A 20,991-nucleotide genomic window follows, 5' to 3' on the forward strand; every position below is an offset into this window, starting at 1 on the left:
TGAATATCAGCCAGCCTGTATGAAAAATGCATGCTGTTAGATGGAGTCATTCCTGATCCTGGGCCTCATTACATACCTGCAAAACGTGGGCATTGTACAAAATACTTTCAACAGTGCCCTCTTACCCTGAAATTCTGTGTCTATGTCTTTAAATATTATTATAATATAATGAATAGTATTAAATATTACTTAAATATTATTATAATATGATAAATATTATTATTAAATACTATTTAAATACTATTGCATGATATTTCTCATCCTTAGGTGATTTGAAAAAGGAAAAGAAAAAAAGAGCAAGTGTTACTTAGGTCATACCTTTGGAGAGATGGAAAGTCTTCTACTCTCCTGCTTAGGTCAAAATCATAACAAATTGTTCTTATTGCCTGGCATGCAGTCCCTGCAGTGTTATGGTTTCCTGATGAATGGTGTTGCAGCTTCTCTCCACACTCATTCCTTTCTCTCTACTCATAGCATCCAACCTTTTAATGTTTGTGCCCGGCTCTGCAATAGATAGGAGTGACTCTACTGGAAAAGGAGCAGATAATATCCCTGCAGCATGAAGCTTAGATTCTAGGGGATTCTACATACTCTGAACTCTGACCTCAGCCTCTTTTTGCCACTCTTAACCTTCTCTGCAATCCTCCATACCTCTTCACTCATAACTGTCCACTGCACACTCAGGCTGCACCTGCCGTGGGCTGCTCCTCTGGTCCTCTGATCCATTAAGGGACTGATCTTGACTGCTAGTAACCGCAGTCCTTGACTCTTCTGCTTCCTGCAAAGGAAACTTTATGATAGAATGCAATGGAAAGAACATGGATTCTATGTGAGCCTAGAAACTGTGAACTTCAATTTCATCCTAGAAAAATGGGACTACAAGTTCCATTTGTAATGGTATGCATATTAATACCCATTTATGATTCCATGAAATAGTCACTGCAAAAGGGCTCTGGACACTTTCAAGGGAGTGCACATTTGAAATATTTATTGTTATTGTTTCCTTTAACATCACTATAATTTTGGAAGAAGGGCACTGACTCCTTGCTAAAGGGTCACCAAATAGCTTCTCCTTCTCCCCACTGTTGGGAGAAGTCACAGAAGTCTCTCTTCTATGTTGCTTTTTGACTTCTTCAATATAAGTTGTTCCTCTTCACCAAATACATGTAGGCGGGCAACCTAAGACAAGAATTAAACTATGTGTATAGAAAAACATAAGACTCAGCATGTTAACGCTCTAGTGCCCACTGCGATTGATTACAGAATATTTTCTTCCTTGTCCTTTGAACACGTCGCCATCAAATATCTTCACGCTGATCTAGTTCATCTGCTCTGTGAAGCTTGCTGTTAGACAGTCACAGACTCTAAGCCCTAAATAATCCAAAGCCTATCTTCAAAATTATATTTTAATCATTTAAGAACTTTTTTGGGTGAAGGGGATTTGAAAAAGCTAAGCATATGCTATGTCTTTTCATACTTCGCAAGTTTACATTTTTTTGGTTCAAATGAGGATTTGAAATAGATAAGTGTGGCTTTAAGTACGTCTGTTTTTAAAATGCATATGAATTCTTCAGAATTAGGACTGATAAACAAGAAGTTATGCCATATGTTCAAAATTAAGAGACCTAATTTATCTTGGCTTGATCTTCGGGGAATGTAGATAATTACTGTCTCTTCTTGGTAATTTGGGGTTTCTGTGACAGTGTCTGTAAAATGCTGATACGCCTTTGGCTGAAGGAGTCACTGGTTACGAAATACGTTGTAACTGTTCTTGACTTTATGAAGGGGGAGGGTGTTGTTTCAAACCGAAACTGTAGCACAAATGCTATAATTCTGATTTTTAAATTGTTACAAGCTCCAGGCAGGAAAGGAAAACTGAAAACAAGGGCTGTATTTAAAAATAAGAGGTAGAAGGGAGAGAGGATGTGGTTAAAGGCTCCAGCAATGTCACCCAGTGGTGCTCTGAGTTTCCAGGGGCACAAATAGCTGCATGTGTGAAGTGGGGACAGAGGGAGCAGAGAGAAAGTAGATTTTCACCCTTTACTTCGGAACCACAGAAAAGGGGGTAGCTTTCAAATGCCAGGATGGAACAAAAGAGTCTCAGATGTGCAGGCTTTAATGAAAAGAGTCCATAGTGCCTTAAAAATGCCCTTTGGTGTTGCAATGAAAACAGCTTTTGAAGTTAAATAGTTTGACTTGATGGCTGAATAGAAAGTAGGCTTTTTCTAGAGTTGCAAATGCAGTCGATATGGCTATAGCATTCATTTTTGGATGTCTGTGTCAATACTTAATTCTTCAGTATCTCCAGTTCTCTTAATAGACACAGCAAAATTCATGTATTCACTGCATATTGTCTGCTAAATTTTTCTCTAATGAACCAAGGTATTATTTGCTTCATAACTTCTTGTGATCTTTAAGGTTTTTAGGATATGATATAATCAACCAAAATAATTAATCCTTTTCTAAAAACCAAGCTCCTAAGTAAAGCTTATTTTACTCTCAAAAAATTTGTGCTGAGTATTTTTATATTGAAAATGACAATTCTCAAGTAAATGAAAAACAGCTTACAGCATTTTATTAGAAATAACTGTTAACATATCTCACTGATAGAAACACGTATGAGACAATTTTATGACTCCTGTCCTTCCCTCAAAAACTAGAACATTAAAAGATTCATCTATTGAATGCTAAAGCAGGGTAGATGATGTTCATTTTCAGGAATCATTTAGAATAGTGATCTCCAAAGTAGTATCTACCAACCTCAAGATAATTCATTGGGGTGGAGATAGGGTATGAGTCAGACATGGTAAAGATTTTATTGACTTTTTCAATCTAAAACAGGGGTCACAAACTATTACCTGTGGGCCAGATCTGGTCTACCGCCTGTTCCTATAAATACAATTTTCTTGGCATACAACTATGTCTACTCATTATGTATTACCCAAGGATGCTTTCATGCTACCATGGTAATTGTGACAGAATATATGGTTTGTAAAACCTACTACATATACTAAGTGGACCTTCACAGAAAGAGTTGGCCACTTCCTGACTTAGAATTATAGGAAATATTTTAAGCTTTGCTGATTTATATGGGTTTACGATGGTGTCCTTTGTAAGCCTGAGAGCCAGATAGTCACAACGTATGCATTTTTAAAGTGAGATTTCTGGGAAAGTGTCAGCTCTCCAGTTTGGTGCATTGAACAGAGAGCCCTCACTTGGCTGTTGCTTAAGCCTTTTGTCCTTGATGGAAGTTCATGTGCCCAGTTGGACATATGATTTATCACATTAACTATTTTTAAGTAAAATAATCCTCATAAAATTAACAAGTGATTTTACTTTAAAAAACCTCCCACAAAATAATCTAAATTGAATATACCACTAATATAGGAATACATAGCAAGACATGGTGGAGATGATATAATATCTATATGTAGTATAAGCTTTGTTAATAGCCATATTATTAATTCATTATTAATAATAATATACCCATTCCTACATTTATAGTTTTGAGTTTTAACTAATAATTATATGATGGCATCATAAGATAGTTACAGAGTAGGCATCAGGACATGGAGAAGCTGTGTAATTTCAGTACTGTTTAAAGACATGAGGTATTTAATATTACAATGTTTAAAGTTTTATGGAAGTCAGTGATAAGCATCTTTTTTGAGGAATATTCATAAAGGAAAAATTAAAAACCCAATTTAATTGGAAATATATATGTTCTTCCTGCTGCATAAAGTACTGTAAAATAATACACAGAAAACTATAGAATGATACACTGAAATTCATTCCTTTGATACCATTAGAAATGCTTTGAAAATGCTTTGAAAACAGCTCTGAATATTTAAAGCAGTAAGTAGTGAGCAAGTGACACTATATTGTAATTTTATGATGCAGTTAGATCAAAGTATAGATTTAAAACTAGTCTCATTATATAGCATTTGTGTTCTAGATATAAAATAAAAAGAAAGTGACACTTTGGGGACCTAAAAGAGAAATAAGTCAGAGAAAATTTACTCCCTAAAGTGAGTGACTTCTTTATAATAAAATTACAGTTCTATGGGAAAACTGTGAATGTATAATCAGCAATAGAGTATATGAAAACATTGTAGGTATGAAGTTGAAGTTACATCAACATCCACAGATAGTTATGATGACAAGGATGATGTAGGTGTGCACACGCGTGCACTATGTATACAGAGAGCCTGTTACATATGTTACATTAATATATAGTCAAGATTCCTATATATAGTAATAGAAACATAGGGATAAAGCTATGTGTGTATATATCTTTGTAATAATAAGATGGAGATTATATATGTAATATATATGAAATACATAATATTGTATATTTATAATAATGAGATGGAGAAGGACCAATAAAATCTTTGGAGTCATTCGGAGGTTCTAAAGTTATCTTATGACAAAGTATTTTAAAAAGCAACAAACTTCAAGATACATTATGACAATTTGGCTTTCCTAGCCATCTGTATAGTGAAAGATTTGTTTTTCAACAAAATTTTGATTAAAGAGGAAATTCAAAATAAAATTTCTACCTGGGAAGAAATGAAAAAAAAGTAATGAAACTATTGTCTATTAGAACTTATGGAATACAGTCAAAATAGTCCTTGGAAGAAAACGTGCAACTCTAAACATGGTTAATGAATTAAAAAGAGAATAAAAATAAATCAATAAGGTATACAATGTATAGAATTTAAGAACAATAAAGTTTCCTATGCATAAGGAAAACAAGAGAAATAAATTTATAAGAATTGGCAAAAGAAAACTGGAAATCAGAAAGGCCATAGAAATCATAAACATAAAATGTTTTGGGAAAATACCTATAAAATAGTAGCAGTAGAGTAACACAGAAATTGTAAAAATACTTTCAAAATTCTGAAAGAAATTATTCTGCAACTTAGAATCCTATATCCAGAAAATTAAATATAAGGGCAGAACAAAATTTTCAACATGCAAAGGTCAAAACTTTTCTTCTAATATTCCATTCCCCCCCCACACCCCCACCCCCGAAGCTCCTTTAGGGCCCAGTGAATATGAGAGGAAACCAAGAAAGGCCTGGCATACTGGAAACAGCAGATGGCACATAACAGATAGGCAAAGAACATTTCCAAGGTGATGGTAAAGAGAATTGCAGGATAACAACTTAAGAAAAGCATAGAAGACAACTAGCACAGATTGGTGCCTCAGGTGACATAGATGTGGAGGCTGTCACCACCAAGAATCCCTTCTCCTCTGCACTGTATTATCAACCAGACAGTGCTCAAGTGAGCCTGGCCAAGATTCTTAGCTCTCTATGACCTGTCCAAGTGCTGATACAATTCTGCTGTCCTCTCCCTGCCGAGCTGCCTGAAATAGCTGGTATCATCTGACCCCACAGAATTTCAGAGTTGACCGACTCCTGAGAGATGGAGGTTGGCCATAGTGAGCGTAGAAACAGGAAATGTTTGCTGCCTGATTGATTAGGCCTTAGCCCTGCCAGGTTTCCCCCATATAAGAAACCCTCTGCTTCCCCTGCATGACTACAGACTTGGCTTCTGACATCCTCACAATGGATCTTGAACCCTCCAAGAAAAGTTGAGGCCAGAATATAAACCAGATTGTTCTGATCACCTTTTCCTAAGCACTGTCAACTGTCAATAATAATGTCACCTTTTTTTTTTTTTTTTTTTTTTTTTTTTTTTTTTTTTTTTTTTTTACACAGCTAGTCTTTGTGTTTGCTACTCGGTTTTCAGATTAATCACTTCCCACCCTGATTAAGAAGTGTAATTAATTGTTGATAAAATAATGGAATAGTTGATTGAGAAATAAAACAAAATTAGAATACATTTCAATCTAAAAGCCATCTTTAATTCCATCTTTAATGGAATACTACAAGCATTCCATTAAAGTTGCACAATAACATGACTATTATTTAATAATGTTAGCAGTATTGGCCAATGGAATTAGACAAAAGAAAGGAATTACAAGTGTAAAACCTGGCAAAGAGGTGGTAAATTTATCACAATGTTAAGTGATTTGCTATTTTGGGTAATATACCTGGAGCTTCCACGAGAATTCACTGAGGGACAATTACATCCGTGAGATAACTCAGTAATGTGTTTTGGTAGGACATCCAAAGCTTTCATGTACTGACATAGAAATATACCAAAGCTGTTGTTAAGTTGGGGGAAAATACAGAGAAATAATATGTAGAATGTTGTAAATAGGATGCTATCTTTTTTTTTTATAATTATGTATGCTTGTAGGGTGTATGAGTGAAAATATTTGTATTTGCTTGATATGTAAAATAAATACTGCAGCACAAACAAGATACTAATTGGTCACCATTTCAAGGTTCAGAGGGTTATAACCTCTCATTTCTACAAAGTTAAAAGATCTAGGATTATAATTTTCTAACTGTTTAAATTTTCTGAGTTTTTTAAAGTCAGTTTTTGGGGCGCCTGGGTGGCGCAGTCGGTTAAGCGTCCGACTTCAGCCAGGTCACGATCTCGCGGTCCGTGAGTTCGAGCCCCGCGTCAGGCTCTGGGCTGATGGCTCGGAGCCTGGAGCCTGTTTCCGATTCTGTGTCTCCCTCTCTCTCTGCCCCTCCCCCGTTCATGCTCTGTCTCTCTCTGTCCCAAAAATAAATAAAAAAAAAAAAAAAAAAAAAAAAAATAAAGTCAGTTTTGAATTTAATGCTTAAAAAAAGAAATAATACATCTACTGATACAGCAAACACATCAATGTACATTTTAGAAAGCCAATCAGTGCCTTAAAAATACGTTATTGGAAAAATGAACTAAACCTACATAACAAAATATTAAGTGTACAGTTTTAAAGTTGAGTTTACTCGCATGCTAAATATAATTTTGAACAATGTGTATTATTTTGTACCAAATTTCCATTTCACACAAAACCAAATATACTCATTCATTGCTCATGGAGTAGAGAAATAACTGAATACATTATTGAACTCATAGAAAACATTATATGCCTCTGAAATTTCAGCCATTAATGCATTAAGCATCTATTGTATTAGGCATTGTACTTAACTCTGAGGCCACAAAAGTGAGTAAAGCAGATTTCATTTTATAAAATTCACGTCCTGAGGGTTTTTACTATAGAACAATCACTGCCAATTTACTTCCTTACATGAAATATTTCAGAAATATAAGAGGTGCTTATTTATCTGCAAAAAAGCAGCCCTATCTTTCACAGATACATACGTATCTGGGCCCTTTCTGCAGCTTTTCTTTGTAGGCTCAAGACTTCCCACTCTTATGGCTTCCTTGCCCCTTTCACAATGCCTGGTCTTCTCTCTGGTCCTACTTCCTCAAAGTCTTTCACATTCATCTCCTCTCCAGGTTAAAGACTAACCCAAGGTAAGGCCGCATTCCCTCTCTCTACACTTGAACTCATCTGTATGCACAATCTCCAGTTTCTCTCCAAAGCAACACACTGCCTGGCATAGAACTCATGGTTCTTTCCATTCTTGCCTATCCTGATCCCTTGCCGGTCCTCGGCCCAATTTGGCCACTTACTGTACCACTAATTAAACCAACACTTCCGCTCCGCTGCTTGCGCATTGATATCCTCTAAGATGCGCTCCTCTGTGTCCCCCATTTCTTCCCGACCAGATCACAAGTCCTCTTAAAATAACTTCCACTGTTACCTACCTCTTCAATGAAGACTTTTTAAATCTCATCCTATCACCTTTGGGATCTCTCTCCTTCCTTAAACTTTTCTCCTCTTGATACTTTCAAAAATAACGACCTTGACACCCTTCAGGCGACACTACAGGTGCTTGTTTAGTTTGGCAGAAGAGGCTGGAGGAGGAGACTGACAGGAATTATTGAAAGAGACAAACAATATACTATGAAAGCAGGTGTCTGGAGAAGGGTCCAACTTTGAGGAGAGGTTTCCTTCTTAGTAGTAAGAGATTCTTTTTTTTTTTTTCTTTTTAAGTTTATTTGTTTATTTTGAGAGAGAAAGAGAGTGAACAGGGGAGGGGCAGGGAGAGAGGGAGAGAGAGAGAGAATCCCAAGGAGACTCTTTGCTGTCAGCACAGAGCCAGACTCAGGGCTTGAACCCACGAACTGTAAGATCATGACCTGCGCCAGGATTAAGAGTTGGGACGCTTAACTGGCTGAGCCACCCAGGCTCCCCAGTAGTAAGAGATTCTGACATAACGTCTATTATACTTAGACTTAATTCCAAGTGAGCTTGACTTTTGTCCACTAACATGTTCTTTATACCTTTCTTGTTCCCAGGATGTGACAGTTCCTCACAAGCCTGTTTCTCTCCACCCTTTATATCAGACTAGACTCTATCCTTCTGCTAAGTCCCTGCTGCCTCCACAGACTCTCTCACATGCTGACTGTCTTACCCCAGGACCCTTCAGTCATTTGTCCTCCTTCTCACTGAGCGATGAACAGGGGAATTCTCACACCCTGTTTAGTGGCAACACATATAATAAGGTGAGAATTCCCTGCCAAGGTGGGAGCTGTTCTGTTCTGTGCTGTGAAACTTCTTTATGCTTAGCTTTTTAAAACTTAAGTGTAGAAACATATATATTAAGACTATTAATTATTTGTGTTAAAGCCCACGACCTTACAAAAAGATAATAATCAATCTTGAGAAGTTAGTAAGTATTTATTTTTGCTTTCAAAGTCATTTCCTGGTTTTGTATTCCTCCTTGCCTCTTGTGCAAACCCCAAAGTGGAAATCCTGAGAAATTTTCCAGAACCTTACAAGGTGCCATTATTAATTTACCTTATAGTCTCAGTTCAATGTTCTTTAAAAAGCTTCTTTAAATTGCGGTGCCTTAATCAGGAGGCACTATCACAGCTAATGAGCAATGAAATAATTAGAATTTCTACGAATATCTGTAAAGTAATATTAACATCTTATTTTATTTTATTTTATTTTATTTTTTATTTGAGTATAGTTGACACAATGTTACATTAGTTTCAGGTATACAACAGAGTGTTTCAACAAGTTTATACCTTGTGCTATTAACGTTTTATTTTAAAATGTGTCTATCTGCCTCACAACGCATAGTGATGGGATATGTAAAATGAGGTGTTTGATATTTTAAAATATGTATACATATTACACATGTATATATATTACATATATAAATATTTTGTATAACTATAAATATATACTTAAATACATATAATATATTTTATTTATTAATTAATTTATTTTTTAAGTGTTTATTTTTTGAGAGAGAAAGAGACAGAGTGGGAGTGGGAGAGGGGCAGAGAGAGAGAGGGAGACACAGAATCTGAAGCAGGCTCCAGGCTCTGAGCTGTCAGCACAGAGTCTGACGTGGGGCTCGAACCCCAAGCTGTGAGATCATGACCTGAGCTGAAGTCAGACGCTTAACTGACTGAGCCACCCAGGCGCCCCTAAATACATACAATGTATTTTAAGTGAAAAATATTTATAGTTGGCTTTGGAATGCAATCACAAATGTTTTATTAGAAGCAAGCAGTCAACGGTGCCGCACAAAGCTTTTATATAAAAGTACCTGTTGCTCTTCTGACCATTACCATAAGGCCATCCTGGCTACTTACAGACTCTCAGATTCTGAAAACTTTATAAAAGAATTGATTAGTTAAATTTAACCTGCAATTAATTTTTTTTTGTAAAACTCAAAATCTTGTTTAAAACCATTTATTTTGCAAATCCTCTATATCTAATGGAATATACCCCTGTACTTGGAAATCAATAAAGGCCAGAATCAATATGTTCCAGAGTGTAGTTGTACAATATTCCTTGGGCCCCCCTTTTTTTTTTTGAGGAAATGTTCATAAACTCAGTCTAAAGAGAGTCAGTCATCTAAAAAGTGAACATTACTATATGAATAATATTTTATCTTTCATATTTAATAGCATCTATCATTAGTGAATGATCAACCCTGAATTAAACTTTAAAATATCCATTTTCTGAAAACAGAATGTTTTTAGACAAGGTTCAGGATGACATTTTTATGACTTTTGTTTGTTTCTTATACTTGGTTTAGAAAAAACAAATATTTCAGGGAAAGTATAATATTCTTAAAATATTTTCTATTATTTGAAATTGTCCCTGATTTAATCCTTGCCAACATTAATGAAATCCTTTTAGCTATAGAGTTAATGATTCTCAAAATAACATAACAATTGTCTTATAAATTATCATCTATGATGGGATTATAATTGTATTTTATACATATCAATTGCATTAAGTAGCTCATTCTTTTGATATTTTGGTGCTGTTTTCTAGAACCATTCAACATTCACGGAGGTTCAAGGATAGGGTCAGTATTTCATCCGTATTTTAACCTGTACTAGTGAGGTTGTAAAGAACAATATAGAAAAGTGATATGAGGTTGGACAACTGTTTTCATTTTATACAGTCTTCATAATAGATTTTGTCTTTCAGAGTCTGAGATTTATTATACTGAATAAAGAAACAATAGCATCAGAAATAATAATAATATAATCATAGTGTAAGACAATATTTCTTGATGGAAGATTCAGAACATCTAATAGCCTTATACTTTAATTGTTCCCATCAAAATATACAGATTACCCAATTTGATATCTATGTTTACAAATTTTGTGTCATAAATATTGGGCCAGTAGCATACCAGGTTTCAAGAATTGTTTTTTTGACTTGAAATAGTTTCTTGCCTGCAACTGTAAAACATAATCTGCTATCTAAATTACCTTCTCTTCAATACCTAATGTCGTTGCCACACCTGGTTCCCAACATTAACTACTAGGTTTATCTCCAAACTCAAATCTTCCCATATATCCCCCTGGAGAGCCACACTGAACTTGACTTAACTACCTTTGATGGTCCCTCATCAACTGGGGCTACCAAAGGTGTTTAACAGGTTTTATTATTCTTCTGTTGAATCTGTACTACATTCTTTCTTCTAAATCTTCATCCCACTCCGAGTGTCCTATATCTTTACCTTAATCCCTATCTTCTCTTAGTTTCAAGATAGAGCTCCATCATATGATGTCATATTACATGTGATGATGCTCAGGTACTTTCCTTTTCATCTTGGAATAAATTAGGGGGTCCTCTTTTTCTTGAGGTCTCATGAAGGGAGTTATTACTCTTCTTTCTTTAATATCTCAAAGTAATATAGCCCAGTGGATAAGAGCAAGATGTCTCTGGACCGTCTGTCTAGGTTCATTTCTTGACCCCACTCCTTCCAGAGAGTGACGTTGGTTAAGTCATTTAGGCTATGCATGCCTCCATTTACTCACCTGCAAAATGAGGATACTAGTAAACACACCTTACTAGAGTATTATGAGATTAAGATGTACTAATTGATGCAAAGCACTGATACTGGTAGTATCTGGGACATAACAACCATATAAGAATTAGATTTTATTACACCTTCTTGGAGTGCCATTCTTAGCATGCTCTTGGATCTTCATTTGTCCTGTATTCACTGGACGCTTTCCCTTTTGTATGCAGAAACCTAAAAAAAAAAAGACAAAATGAACACATCTCCCTCCTTTTCCTTGATAGTGTTACAAGCGTAGTAATTTCAAGAGTTTCTTTCTCTCAAAGTGATCAATAGCCATTATCTTCATTCTCCCTCTATAAATTCGCGCTTTAACCCATTCTTGAAAGCATTCTGTCTCTTTGTTTCAACCACTCTATCGAAACTGCTCTCTGGAGATAAACTGCTTGTCAGCAAACTCAGCTGAATTTCCTCAGTCCTCTGTCTCTTTTATCCCTTGCGGCAGCTGACACAGTTGATCATGCCCTTTTGAATCTCCCTCCTCATCCCACTCTTGGGATCATGTCTACATTCCAACTCCCTGACTGCTCCTTCTTTGTTTTCTTGTGGACACTTCTTCTTCCTCTACCCCTTCTCTCTAATTGCCTCCCTTCAGATACCCACCCACTCACAGGCTTCTGTGATTATCTTAGTCCTGATCATTCTCAAATCCACATTTCCTATTCTGTTTCTCCTCTGAGATTTAGTTTTATATCTTCAGCTGCTCTCTTGTCAGTTCCCCTCGGATGTCATGTTGTCACTTCAAACTCATCATTCATTATGCCTCGAATGAGTTCTGTTCTGGCTTCCTTACTTCTGTCGTTAATAACACAGTACTCAGTCCTCAAACTCAAAACTTGATTCAGCCATTATCCTTTTTCTGCTTTGACCACATAGCTGATCATTCACCAAATTGAATGGATTCTTCTTTTGTTATGTCTGTCATGTTGTTATCTCTCCCTACTCTTTCTTATTATTCTACTTTCCTAACCAATCGACTTCTTTCCCTCCAGGCATGCCTTGGGAATTTCTTACTGTTTAACTTGCTCCTGCATTCTTCTCATGTAAAATACCTTCCTGTTTTTCACCTTACTTAGGCAAGGCAAACCATTCTTATCCTTTAGAGACTAGTCAAACCATCCCTGCTCATCTGTGAAGTTTCCCCATTCATCAACATTCAGGGATCTTTTTCTCCTTTTAATTTTTATAATCCTTGCCTGTGCCAACGTATCTCCTGTATATTACAAGTTACCTTGTATTCATTTGTTGTGATTGTCCTAGTGTCCATCTAGGGCGTGACATGCTTAATATGATACTTTTCACATTGTAGGTATAGCCATAAATAAATGTGTGTTCATGATGAACAAATCCTAAAATGATGCAGGTTATTCACTAGGAGCCTAAGATGCTTGAATATTTGGGATTATTTCCATTTTAAGTAGAAACTAAATATGAGTCAATTTATGGATTTATCAGTACATTTAATACAATTTCACTCAGTTGAGAAACTCCCTTTTTCTTGGGTTGTGTGCAATTTCCAGGGTGTTTATGGAGTGCTTCAACATAGGAACATAGGTGGGGTGGGGAGGTGGAGGCAGGGGGCATCTGATCTTTCTTTGCCATATGCGGGTTCTGGTATCTACTGGGGTGTTTTCAGTCCTGTCTGGTATATGACCATCAGTCATATAATACACTGCTGTTTCCTCCTTTCTTCACCTAAATGGCATGCCCTCATTGGTTCTAGATTAGTTACTTCTGAGCCCCTATAGTATACGTGGAAAACACAGTTACCTGCATCTTGGGAGCAGGTAAATTCTGTGAGGTCCTCTTAGAATCATCGATTTAGATAATCTACATATCCTTCTTTACTCTTCTTTTCCTGCCCCCTTGTTTGTAGAAAGTTCTAGGAGTCCGTACTTAAGAATTTGCCTGCTCACTAGAATTTATTGGTAACCCTGAAAACAATACTCACTGCACTTTACTGGTCATCTGTGGACATGTGAAGAACAATGCAATATTTGATTGGCCTGTGCACATGTTCCCAGTGGGGTGAACAAGGTGATGTTCTGTTTTCTTGTTTTAGCTCTCATGCTATAAGCAATCATTCTCTCCATGTCTTAGCACCACAGATTTTGAATTTCTGTGCTTTTTCTTGGTGATTTCACTATTTAAAATGGCCTCTCAGGCATAGTGCTGAAGTTCTGTTTGGCATTCTATACATTAGAAGGCTATGATGTGCCTCGCAGAGAAACTATACATGTCAGGTAAGCTTTCTTTAGGCATGAATTATAGGGCTGTTAGCTGTAGGTTCAATGTTAATGAATAATAATATATTAAATAAGATATCTTTAAACAGAAAGACACATTAAACAAGACTATATATGATTGACTGATGAAAACTAATCAGACTCGCAGGAACTTAATCTTATATTTCATCCTGGAGCAGTGGTTCAGGATTTGCTAATTCCATATTTGCAGTGACTTAATACAACATAACTATTGTGAATAATGAGAATCAATTGTGTCTTTTTTGATTTCCCTGAGAAGTTTCATGTATGAGGAGTTAGTTTGGGAGGTGGTTCTAGGAAACACCAGTTAAGGAAGTAGGGAACTGAGACAAGGAGAAGGTGTCGAATAAAGGGTGTATCATCAAACAAGTTACCATGTGGGAATTAGAGCTTGAATTTGCTGGTGAATTCTAGGAGCCAATATGGACAACTCAGTGAGGCAATCTGAGGTGGAGTGTGGGGGAGAGGGCGGGCAGGGTGGGGAATCCTGTTTGTCTTTGTTTGAGGGTTGTGCCTGTGGGATGGGAGCATTAATCCCAGAAGAGCCCTCAGGAAAAGAAAAGCAGGGACTAGTCAAATGAAGTTCAGAGTCTGGTAATAAAATGTTAAGGCCTGAGATGACATAGGTATGACAGTAATTTATATTATATATATATATTCACAAATCTTATGTTTATGTTCTAAATGTGGGGTCCAGGATCCTGTAAATCAAAACTTTGGCTATCAGAATGCAAGAGAATTTTCTTTAATTTTGACATATTATGCCGTGGGCCATATATCATTGCTGATACAATAAAGGGTACAGAGGAGTTATAGGTCTGGGTGTGGAGGGTCATTATCTTACAACTATCTCATCCCCAGTCATTTTACCAATTTTTCCTCTATTTTGTAATTTATATAAAAATGTTTATCTTCAAAGTTAATAACACCTTCCACAGCATATCTGCTGATGTCTAGGTCACAGCCTAGTGGATCCACCCTCTATTTTTTGTTTGTTTGTTTGTTTGTTTGTTTGTTATTTTTGAGAGAGATTGAGAAAGAGAGAGAGAGAGGCAGAGAGAGAGAGGGAGAAAGAATTCCAAGCAGGCTCCATGCTGTCGGCATGGAACTTGACACAGGGCTTGATCTCACAAACCATGAGATCATGACCTGAGCCAAAATCAAGGGTTGGTCACTTAGCTGACTGTGCTGTCAGGAACCCACACCCTCTATTTTTGAGAATTCAGTTCTTTTAGAAAGATTACTTTTTCTAAGCACCACTCAGACATCACCACAGAGGTCTCAACTACTCTCCTGGCCATCAAGTAAGAAAACTAATCTGCATATAAGGTATGTAACTGAAAGCTGATCACTCTTCATAACCTTTATTCTTTCTTCATCCTCTGCCTCATTTCTTCTGTGTTGTATTCCCATTATCTCTGAGGCGCAGCTCTCTTTTTAATTTTTAAGTCAAACCCAAATCCCCATTCTTCTGGCTTACTTTCGTTTTTCCCACTTATGCACTCAGTTTTCTGTATTTTTTCCTCTTTTCTTATCCCAGCTCCATTTTCTACCTTGTTTTTAGCACAACCACAGGCCATGTGGACAGGAAGTTATCTCTTACTGCCATCTCCCCTGGGTCGTTCTTCTTCCGACTTGCAGTAGAAACGAACAAGAAAACACATGGTGGACCTATGAATAGTACTGAGAGGAGGGAAGGAGAACTAGACCTTCACAGTCAGGATGATTTTTCTGATGTGCTGGCAGGAGTGAGGCTGGGATTTCTTACTCAGGAAGGCTCTATTTACAGTGAAAGCTTGCAAGGCTTTATCCGTGAGAACAGCATCTTTATAGACAGAGAGACAGCTTTGAAGCCCCAGGAGAACATTGACAGCCATTCTGAGGACATCTTCTCTTTCAGTTTTTGAAAAATTGTGTTATCTGGAGGACTAATTTGTGACTGTGCAGCCATTTTATTCACTTTTGGTTTCCTAAAACGCATGATCCTTGTACCTTGTTTGTGGCCATTTACCATTTTCTTTTATTTCTAGTCTGCTTCTGTCTCATCAAAGAGATAAGTGTGGCAGGTTTCCTCACATAGGCATCCCCCCATTGGTTCCACTGCTATTAAATTCTACTGTATATTTTCTTTCTTTCTTTTTTTTTTTTTAAACATTTATTTATTTTTGAGACAGAGAGAAGCAGAGCATGAACAGGGGAGGGTCAGAGAGAGGGAGACACAGAATCTGAAACAGGCTCCAGGCCCCGAGCTGTCAGCACAGAGCCTGATGCGGGGCTCGAACTCACGGACCATGAGATCATGACCTGAGCTGAAGTCAGCTGCTCAACCGACTGAGCCACCCAGGTGCCCCTCTACTGTATATTTTCTATGCATGTGTTGGAGCCAGCTTTTTCTAACACATTCAACTGGAGTATTTCAGTGCTTATCTCTGGAGTAGCCCCTTGAAAAAAAGCTTTCACTTCAGAACAGGAGAGCATTAGCTATTCATCTCCTACCTCTGTTTTTCCTGCCCAAGACCCTCCCAGCCCTGATCACTCCAGCTTGCAGACCCCAGGCTGTGATCAGGACTGCTGGGGGTCAGGGCAAGATGTGAAGATCTTTCACGGAGAGAGGAAAACATATATTCCTGTGTAAGATGACACCTGTCCTGATCCGTCCTGGACATTTTTGTAAAAGTGTATCTATTCTATTTTTCCTATTGTTTTGGAAAAAAAATACTTTTAAAAATAGTGTTTTTTTGAAAATAAATATCTTATAGATCTGCTAGTGTAACAAACCATTTGTTAATAAATAGTTTTAATATTATATGATTTCAATTATTTCTTTGCTCCTTGTCATTATTAGAAGTGTCCAGTTTGATCAGTAAGTAGACCTAGGGCAACAAAACTGTAGCCTCTAAAAAAGTAAGACATCAGTTGCTGAATTAATCTTGTTGAATAAATGAATTGTTCTATGGCCGTGTTTAGAAAAGTAACCCATACTCTTGTTTTAGTTTCCTTATTTATAAAATAGCAATAAAAATAGAATCTCTAGGGGCACCTGGCTGGCATAGTAGATAGAACATGCATCTGTTGATCTCGGGGTCATGAGTTCAAGCCCCACTTTGGGTGCAGAGATTACTTAAAGAAATTTAAAAAAATGTAAAAAAAAATAGAATCTCTATCATAGGATTTTTACCAAGATCAAGTGGCAACCTGAAACTTTCATGTTCCAACTTAAGTTCTCAGTTTTATATATTTTTTCAGCATGCTACCTGTTGTTTGTGGAATTTTGGTGCTGAAGTGAAGAAACAATCCATCGATATAACTGGGAGGACATTACTCTCATCTAAAATGTGTTTTTTCCTTGTATTACAACCTATTCCTTCCTTTAATGCTTTCAAGTTTATTCCCATATGTATTTGCTTTACCTCTGATTTCTCACTCCCCTTTCCTTTTTCTTCATAGTCTACTATACTATTTTTCATTTGTTTGCATATTTTCTTCCAAATATTGCATTATTATTTTGTGTACATTTAATTTGCAGAAATGATATTGTTGACACAGGTCACTCTTTTTCCATGAGTTTCTTTTTCCTCTGGAATAGTAGGATATTGGGTTTGGTTCTAAAACTCTTACTCTAAGATCAAAACTGGGCTATATTTCATGAGAATTACATGGGGAGCTTCAGAAGAATGCAGATTCCGGAGACTTACTTAAAACTCCTAAACTCAGGGGCACCTGAGTGGCTCAGTTGGTTAAGTTTCTGACTCTTGATTTTGGCTCAGGTCACAATCTCATGGTTTGAGCCCCTCATTGGACTCTGTGCTGGCAATGTAGAGCCTCTGTGGGATTCTCTCTCTCTCCCTCTCTCTCTGCCTCTCCCCTATTCGCACATACACTCTCTGTCTCTCTCCCTCTCCCTCTCTCTCTTTCCCAAAATAGATGAATAAGCTTAACAAAAAAAACCAAAAAGCAAAAACAAAAAATCAAAAAAACAAAACAAAACACTCCTAAACTCATAACTTCCACTGGACTGGATGATCTTAAAAGTTTTTACGTTTCTGAAAATTTTGAGCTTTCCCTATGGTAGCAAATTATTCCTCTTTCATCTTTTAAATTCCATCATGATTCAACAAGAAGATAAACTTCATTATGAGAAATAAATTTACAAAGAAAAACTATATCAACATGTTAAAAAGTGCTTGATTATAATGGTTGATTTTTCACATAAAACTTTTATCAAGTAAAAGGAGACACAAGTATTAAATGGTATATATACTACCTTAGGTCACAGGATTTTTTTTTCTTAATTAAAGAAAGTCATAAAATGTTAGGTTGAATTCTTAATCAAAATTGCTCCCATGTGCTTGTAACATCTACCATTGGGCTGAGTGTTTATACGTCCAGTATTCATGGACTTACTGAATCAGAAGGTACATTTTTTTTTCCCCAGAACACTGCTTCAATTATTAAAAGTCATTTCTCTTTGAAAAAGTACTGTAGCTGCCAACATGTACTTTATGATTTACTTTTTAAGAAATTAAAATGCCTTTTTCATAAAATGAGGTTTTAGAATATACTGATCCTTTATATTAGAATTATGTTCTTGCTAAGAGAGGTGAAACATTTAACTTGAAATGTATCTTATCTTTATGATGTGTCAACACAGTATTTACTGATCCGTTTTTATTAGCCTCTTTTCCAAGCAGCTGCTCTTGAGATTATAGATTAAGAATAAAGAGGAAATATAACTTGTCTGCAATGACAAAATGAGAGGAGAGTGAACACAATGGAGATATTTCAGTCCAATTCCATTCATTATTTGTTTTTTTCTACATTAAGGATCACTCAGAATAAGCCGAAAGTGAGAGACAGCTATTTGAATAGTGTCGGAACCTTTTTAGCCAAATGTTTTATGGTTAAGAAATATACAGTTTAGGGAATAGGCATAGGAATGTTACACCTAAATGTAATAGTGAACTTATCAGGAGATTCAAGTTCTATTGTCTTTTATTTTCACAAAATGGAGTATTAGGGGTTGGCAATGGACTCTGGAACCTCTGATGAGGTTTCCTGGTAGTGCTGTACTATGTGAATGAACTAGGAAGACAGAAGAAAGGAAGGCAACTTTTATATCCAGGATGGGTAGGTAGGAAAGGATCCTCCGTAAAATGGCTTTAGCTTGTTCCTAGGTCAAGAGCATGCTTCCTTTAAACCCGTTGGGTCATTCACCCTATAAACGTTGAATTTTCTCACTTTCTTTTCCTCCATTTGTTCTCCTACTTATTTATTTTCAAATTCAGTCAACTTGTAAAGTTTCTATTGTGTCCATTATTGAGACTATCTTAACTGGTGATATCATTGCATGGCTACTCAGAAAACTGACTTTATGAATCTACAGACATGTGATAAGTGAATTAAAATTTTAATATAGGGATGTTTCCAACGTGGGTTAAATTTTTTAATAGCTCATCTGAAAGGAGATTTTTTTTTTGAGACTTCCTCTGATATTTCAACAGAGATTAATCAACAGAAGTTAAAGCAGATTGTGATTTAGCTGCAGAAGGGAAAATCTAAAGCAATTCTAACCTTCACCTACTGGTTCAAAGGCTGAGGGGGCTTTGAAATAAAAATTTGTTTTTTTAAGGTAAGCTGTAAATATTTAGATCTAAAGATGTGAAAAGTCTTTTCCAGATGTATTTTAAGAATAAAGTAACACTCCTTTGAGAGAAGCCGTTTACAATTGCACCTAGCTTCAAAATGAGAAAATGAGCACTAAGTTAAGTGATTTGGTTCAAGGTTACAAAAACCTTGTCTAAGTAAGAGCCTAACTCCCTACTGGTAATAAGGAGCATAAATTTTGCAGCTTTTTTATTCCAACATGAGGTCTCGGAACCCTGGAGTCAGGAAGTTGACAAATTACTTATTTCACAAAGATTTACTAAGTATCCCTTAGGTGTCTCTGCTGGCCATACACGGAGATCAAGGTCAGAGAAATGTGAGGGGCCTTTGCCAGGTACGTTCTTCTCTACTTGGGAGAAGCAGAAATTAAATATGCAAAAAAAGCCCATTACTTAATGATAATTGTGGCAAGTGTCACGTAGAAGACAATCAAGTAGTTATGAGTATCTGTTACAGAAGTCCTGCTCTAGTCTGATGAATTCAGAAAGACGTAATGAGGCCACGATGTCTGAATCCAGGTCTAAAAAGAAGCCATTTGGGGACCTGCTGGGCACTCCAGTTAGAAGGAACAGCAGGAAGTTTTCCAGGCGGGAAAGAAAAGGAACAGGGCCAAGCGTGAGGAAATGGAAGCAGGCCAGCATATTGAAGAAGCAACTGGAACCAAGACCTATCGTTTGAAGTTAGCCAGAAGTAAGACTTTCAGACAGCTTCTGCATCCCTGGGGGCACTGGGTTAGCTGGATATGTGAGCAGAAGGCGGGGAGTGAGTTGAGGGGTCACTGAAGTTTTGTAAGAAAGAAATTCATACTGGGAAAAAGTAGGCATACGTTCCACTTTATTTATTTATGTTTATTTTATTTTATTATATTATTTTTTAATTTAACTTTTTAATTTCCGTATAGTTAACATACAGTCATATTAGTTTCAGGTATACACTTTAGTGATGCAACAGGTCTTACAGTACTCAGAGCTCACCACGCTGAGTGCACGCTTAATCGCCTTCACCTATTTCACCCCACCTCCTCTCTGGTAATCACCAGTTCTCTAATTTTTAGAGTTTTTGTTTTTCTTTCTTTTGTTTCTTATAACCCACATATTAGTGAAATCATATGGATTTGCCTTTCTCTGGCTGACTTATTTTACTAAGAATTATACCCTCAAGATCCATCCATGTCGTTGCAAATAACATGCCACTTTATAGACAGCATTTTAGTTAAATTTCAAAGCATAATAAAGTAGGTTTTATCCCCTTTATTTCACATACAAAGAAACTGGGCTCAGAAAGTGTAAATAATTTGTATAAAATTCCAGCAGACTAGCTCAAAAGCTGGCACTTGACTAATTTTTCTTAAGACTCTCCCTTCAAAACAAAACAAAACAAAACAAAACAAAACAAAACAAAACAAAACAAAAACTATCAAGGAAATAGCATCATCAGCTTTACCAACACCACCACTCTGGAATCATAGACTTCTGTCTGGCCAAATAACAGAGCCATTTACCTCAGGACAGGAACTAACCACTGAGGTCACGCGCCTTCCTTCAGTTCACAGATGAGGAAACTGGAGACAAATGTTGCAGAATAATACTCCTAACACACCCAAGGCCATGATGATGTGAGTTATTGGAAGAGACTGGGTTTATCATGAAAGGCCACAGTGCTTTTCACCTTACAACCCCAGGCTGCAACCATGTTTCTGCAGCAGACTCAAAGGTTAGTGCCTAAGAGAACCACTGTACATCT

At 36.7% G+C, this 20,991-nt stretch overlaps 1 protein-coding gene across 13 annotated transcripts in view; it reads left to right on the forward strand.

Moving 5' to 3' along the window:
• MLIP (muscular LMNA interacting protein) overlaps nucleotides 1–20,991 on the forward strand; it is a 245,275-nt gene that overhangs the window by 202,572 nt on the left and 21,712 nt on the right. For 10 of the 13 annotated variants that reach the window (XM_058734280.1, XM_058734281.1, XM_058734291.1 and 7 more), the window contains one exon: nucleotides 8,274–8,480. The exons of the other annotated variants lie outside the window; for them this stretch is intronic. In XM_058734280.1, coding sequence (XP_058590263.1) covers nucleotides 8,274–8,480 — 207 coding nt within the window. The remainder of the gene's footprint in view (nucleotides 1–8,273; nucleotides 8,481–20,991) is intronic. 13 annotated transcript variants of the gene reach the window in all.

The sequence above is a fragment of the Neofelis nebulosa genome, chromosome 6 (assembly GCF_028018385.1).
Source record: "Neofelis nebulosa isolate mNeoNeb1 chromosome 6, mNeoNeb1.pri, whole genome shotgun sequence".
Taxonomy (NCBI): Eukaryota; Metazoa; Chordata; class Mammalia; order Carnivora; family Felidae; genus Neofelis; species Neofelis nebulosa.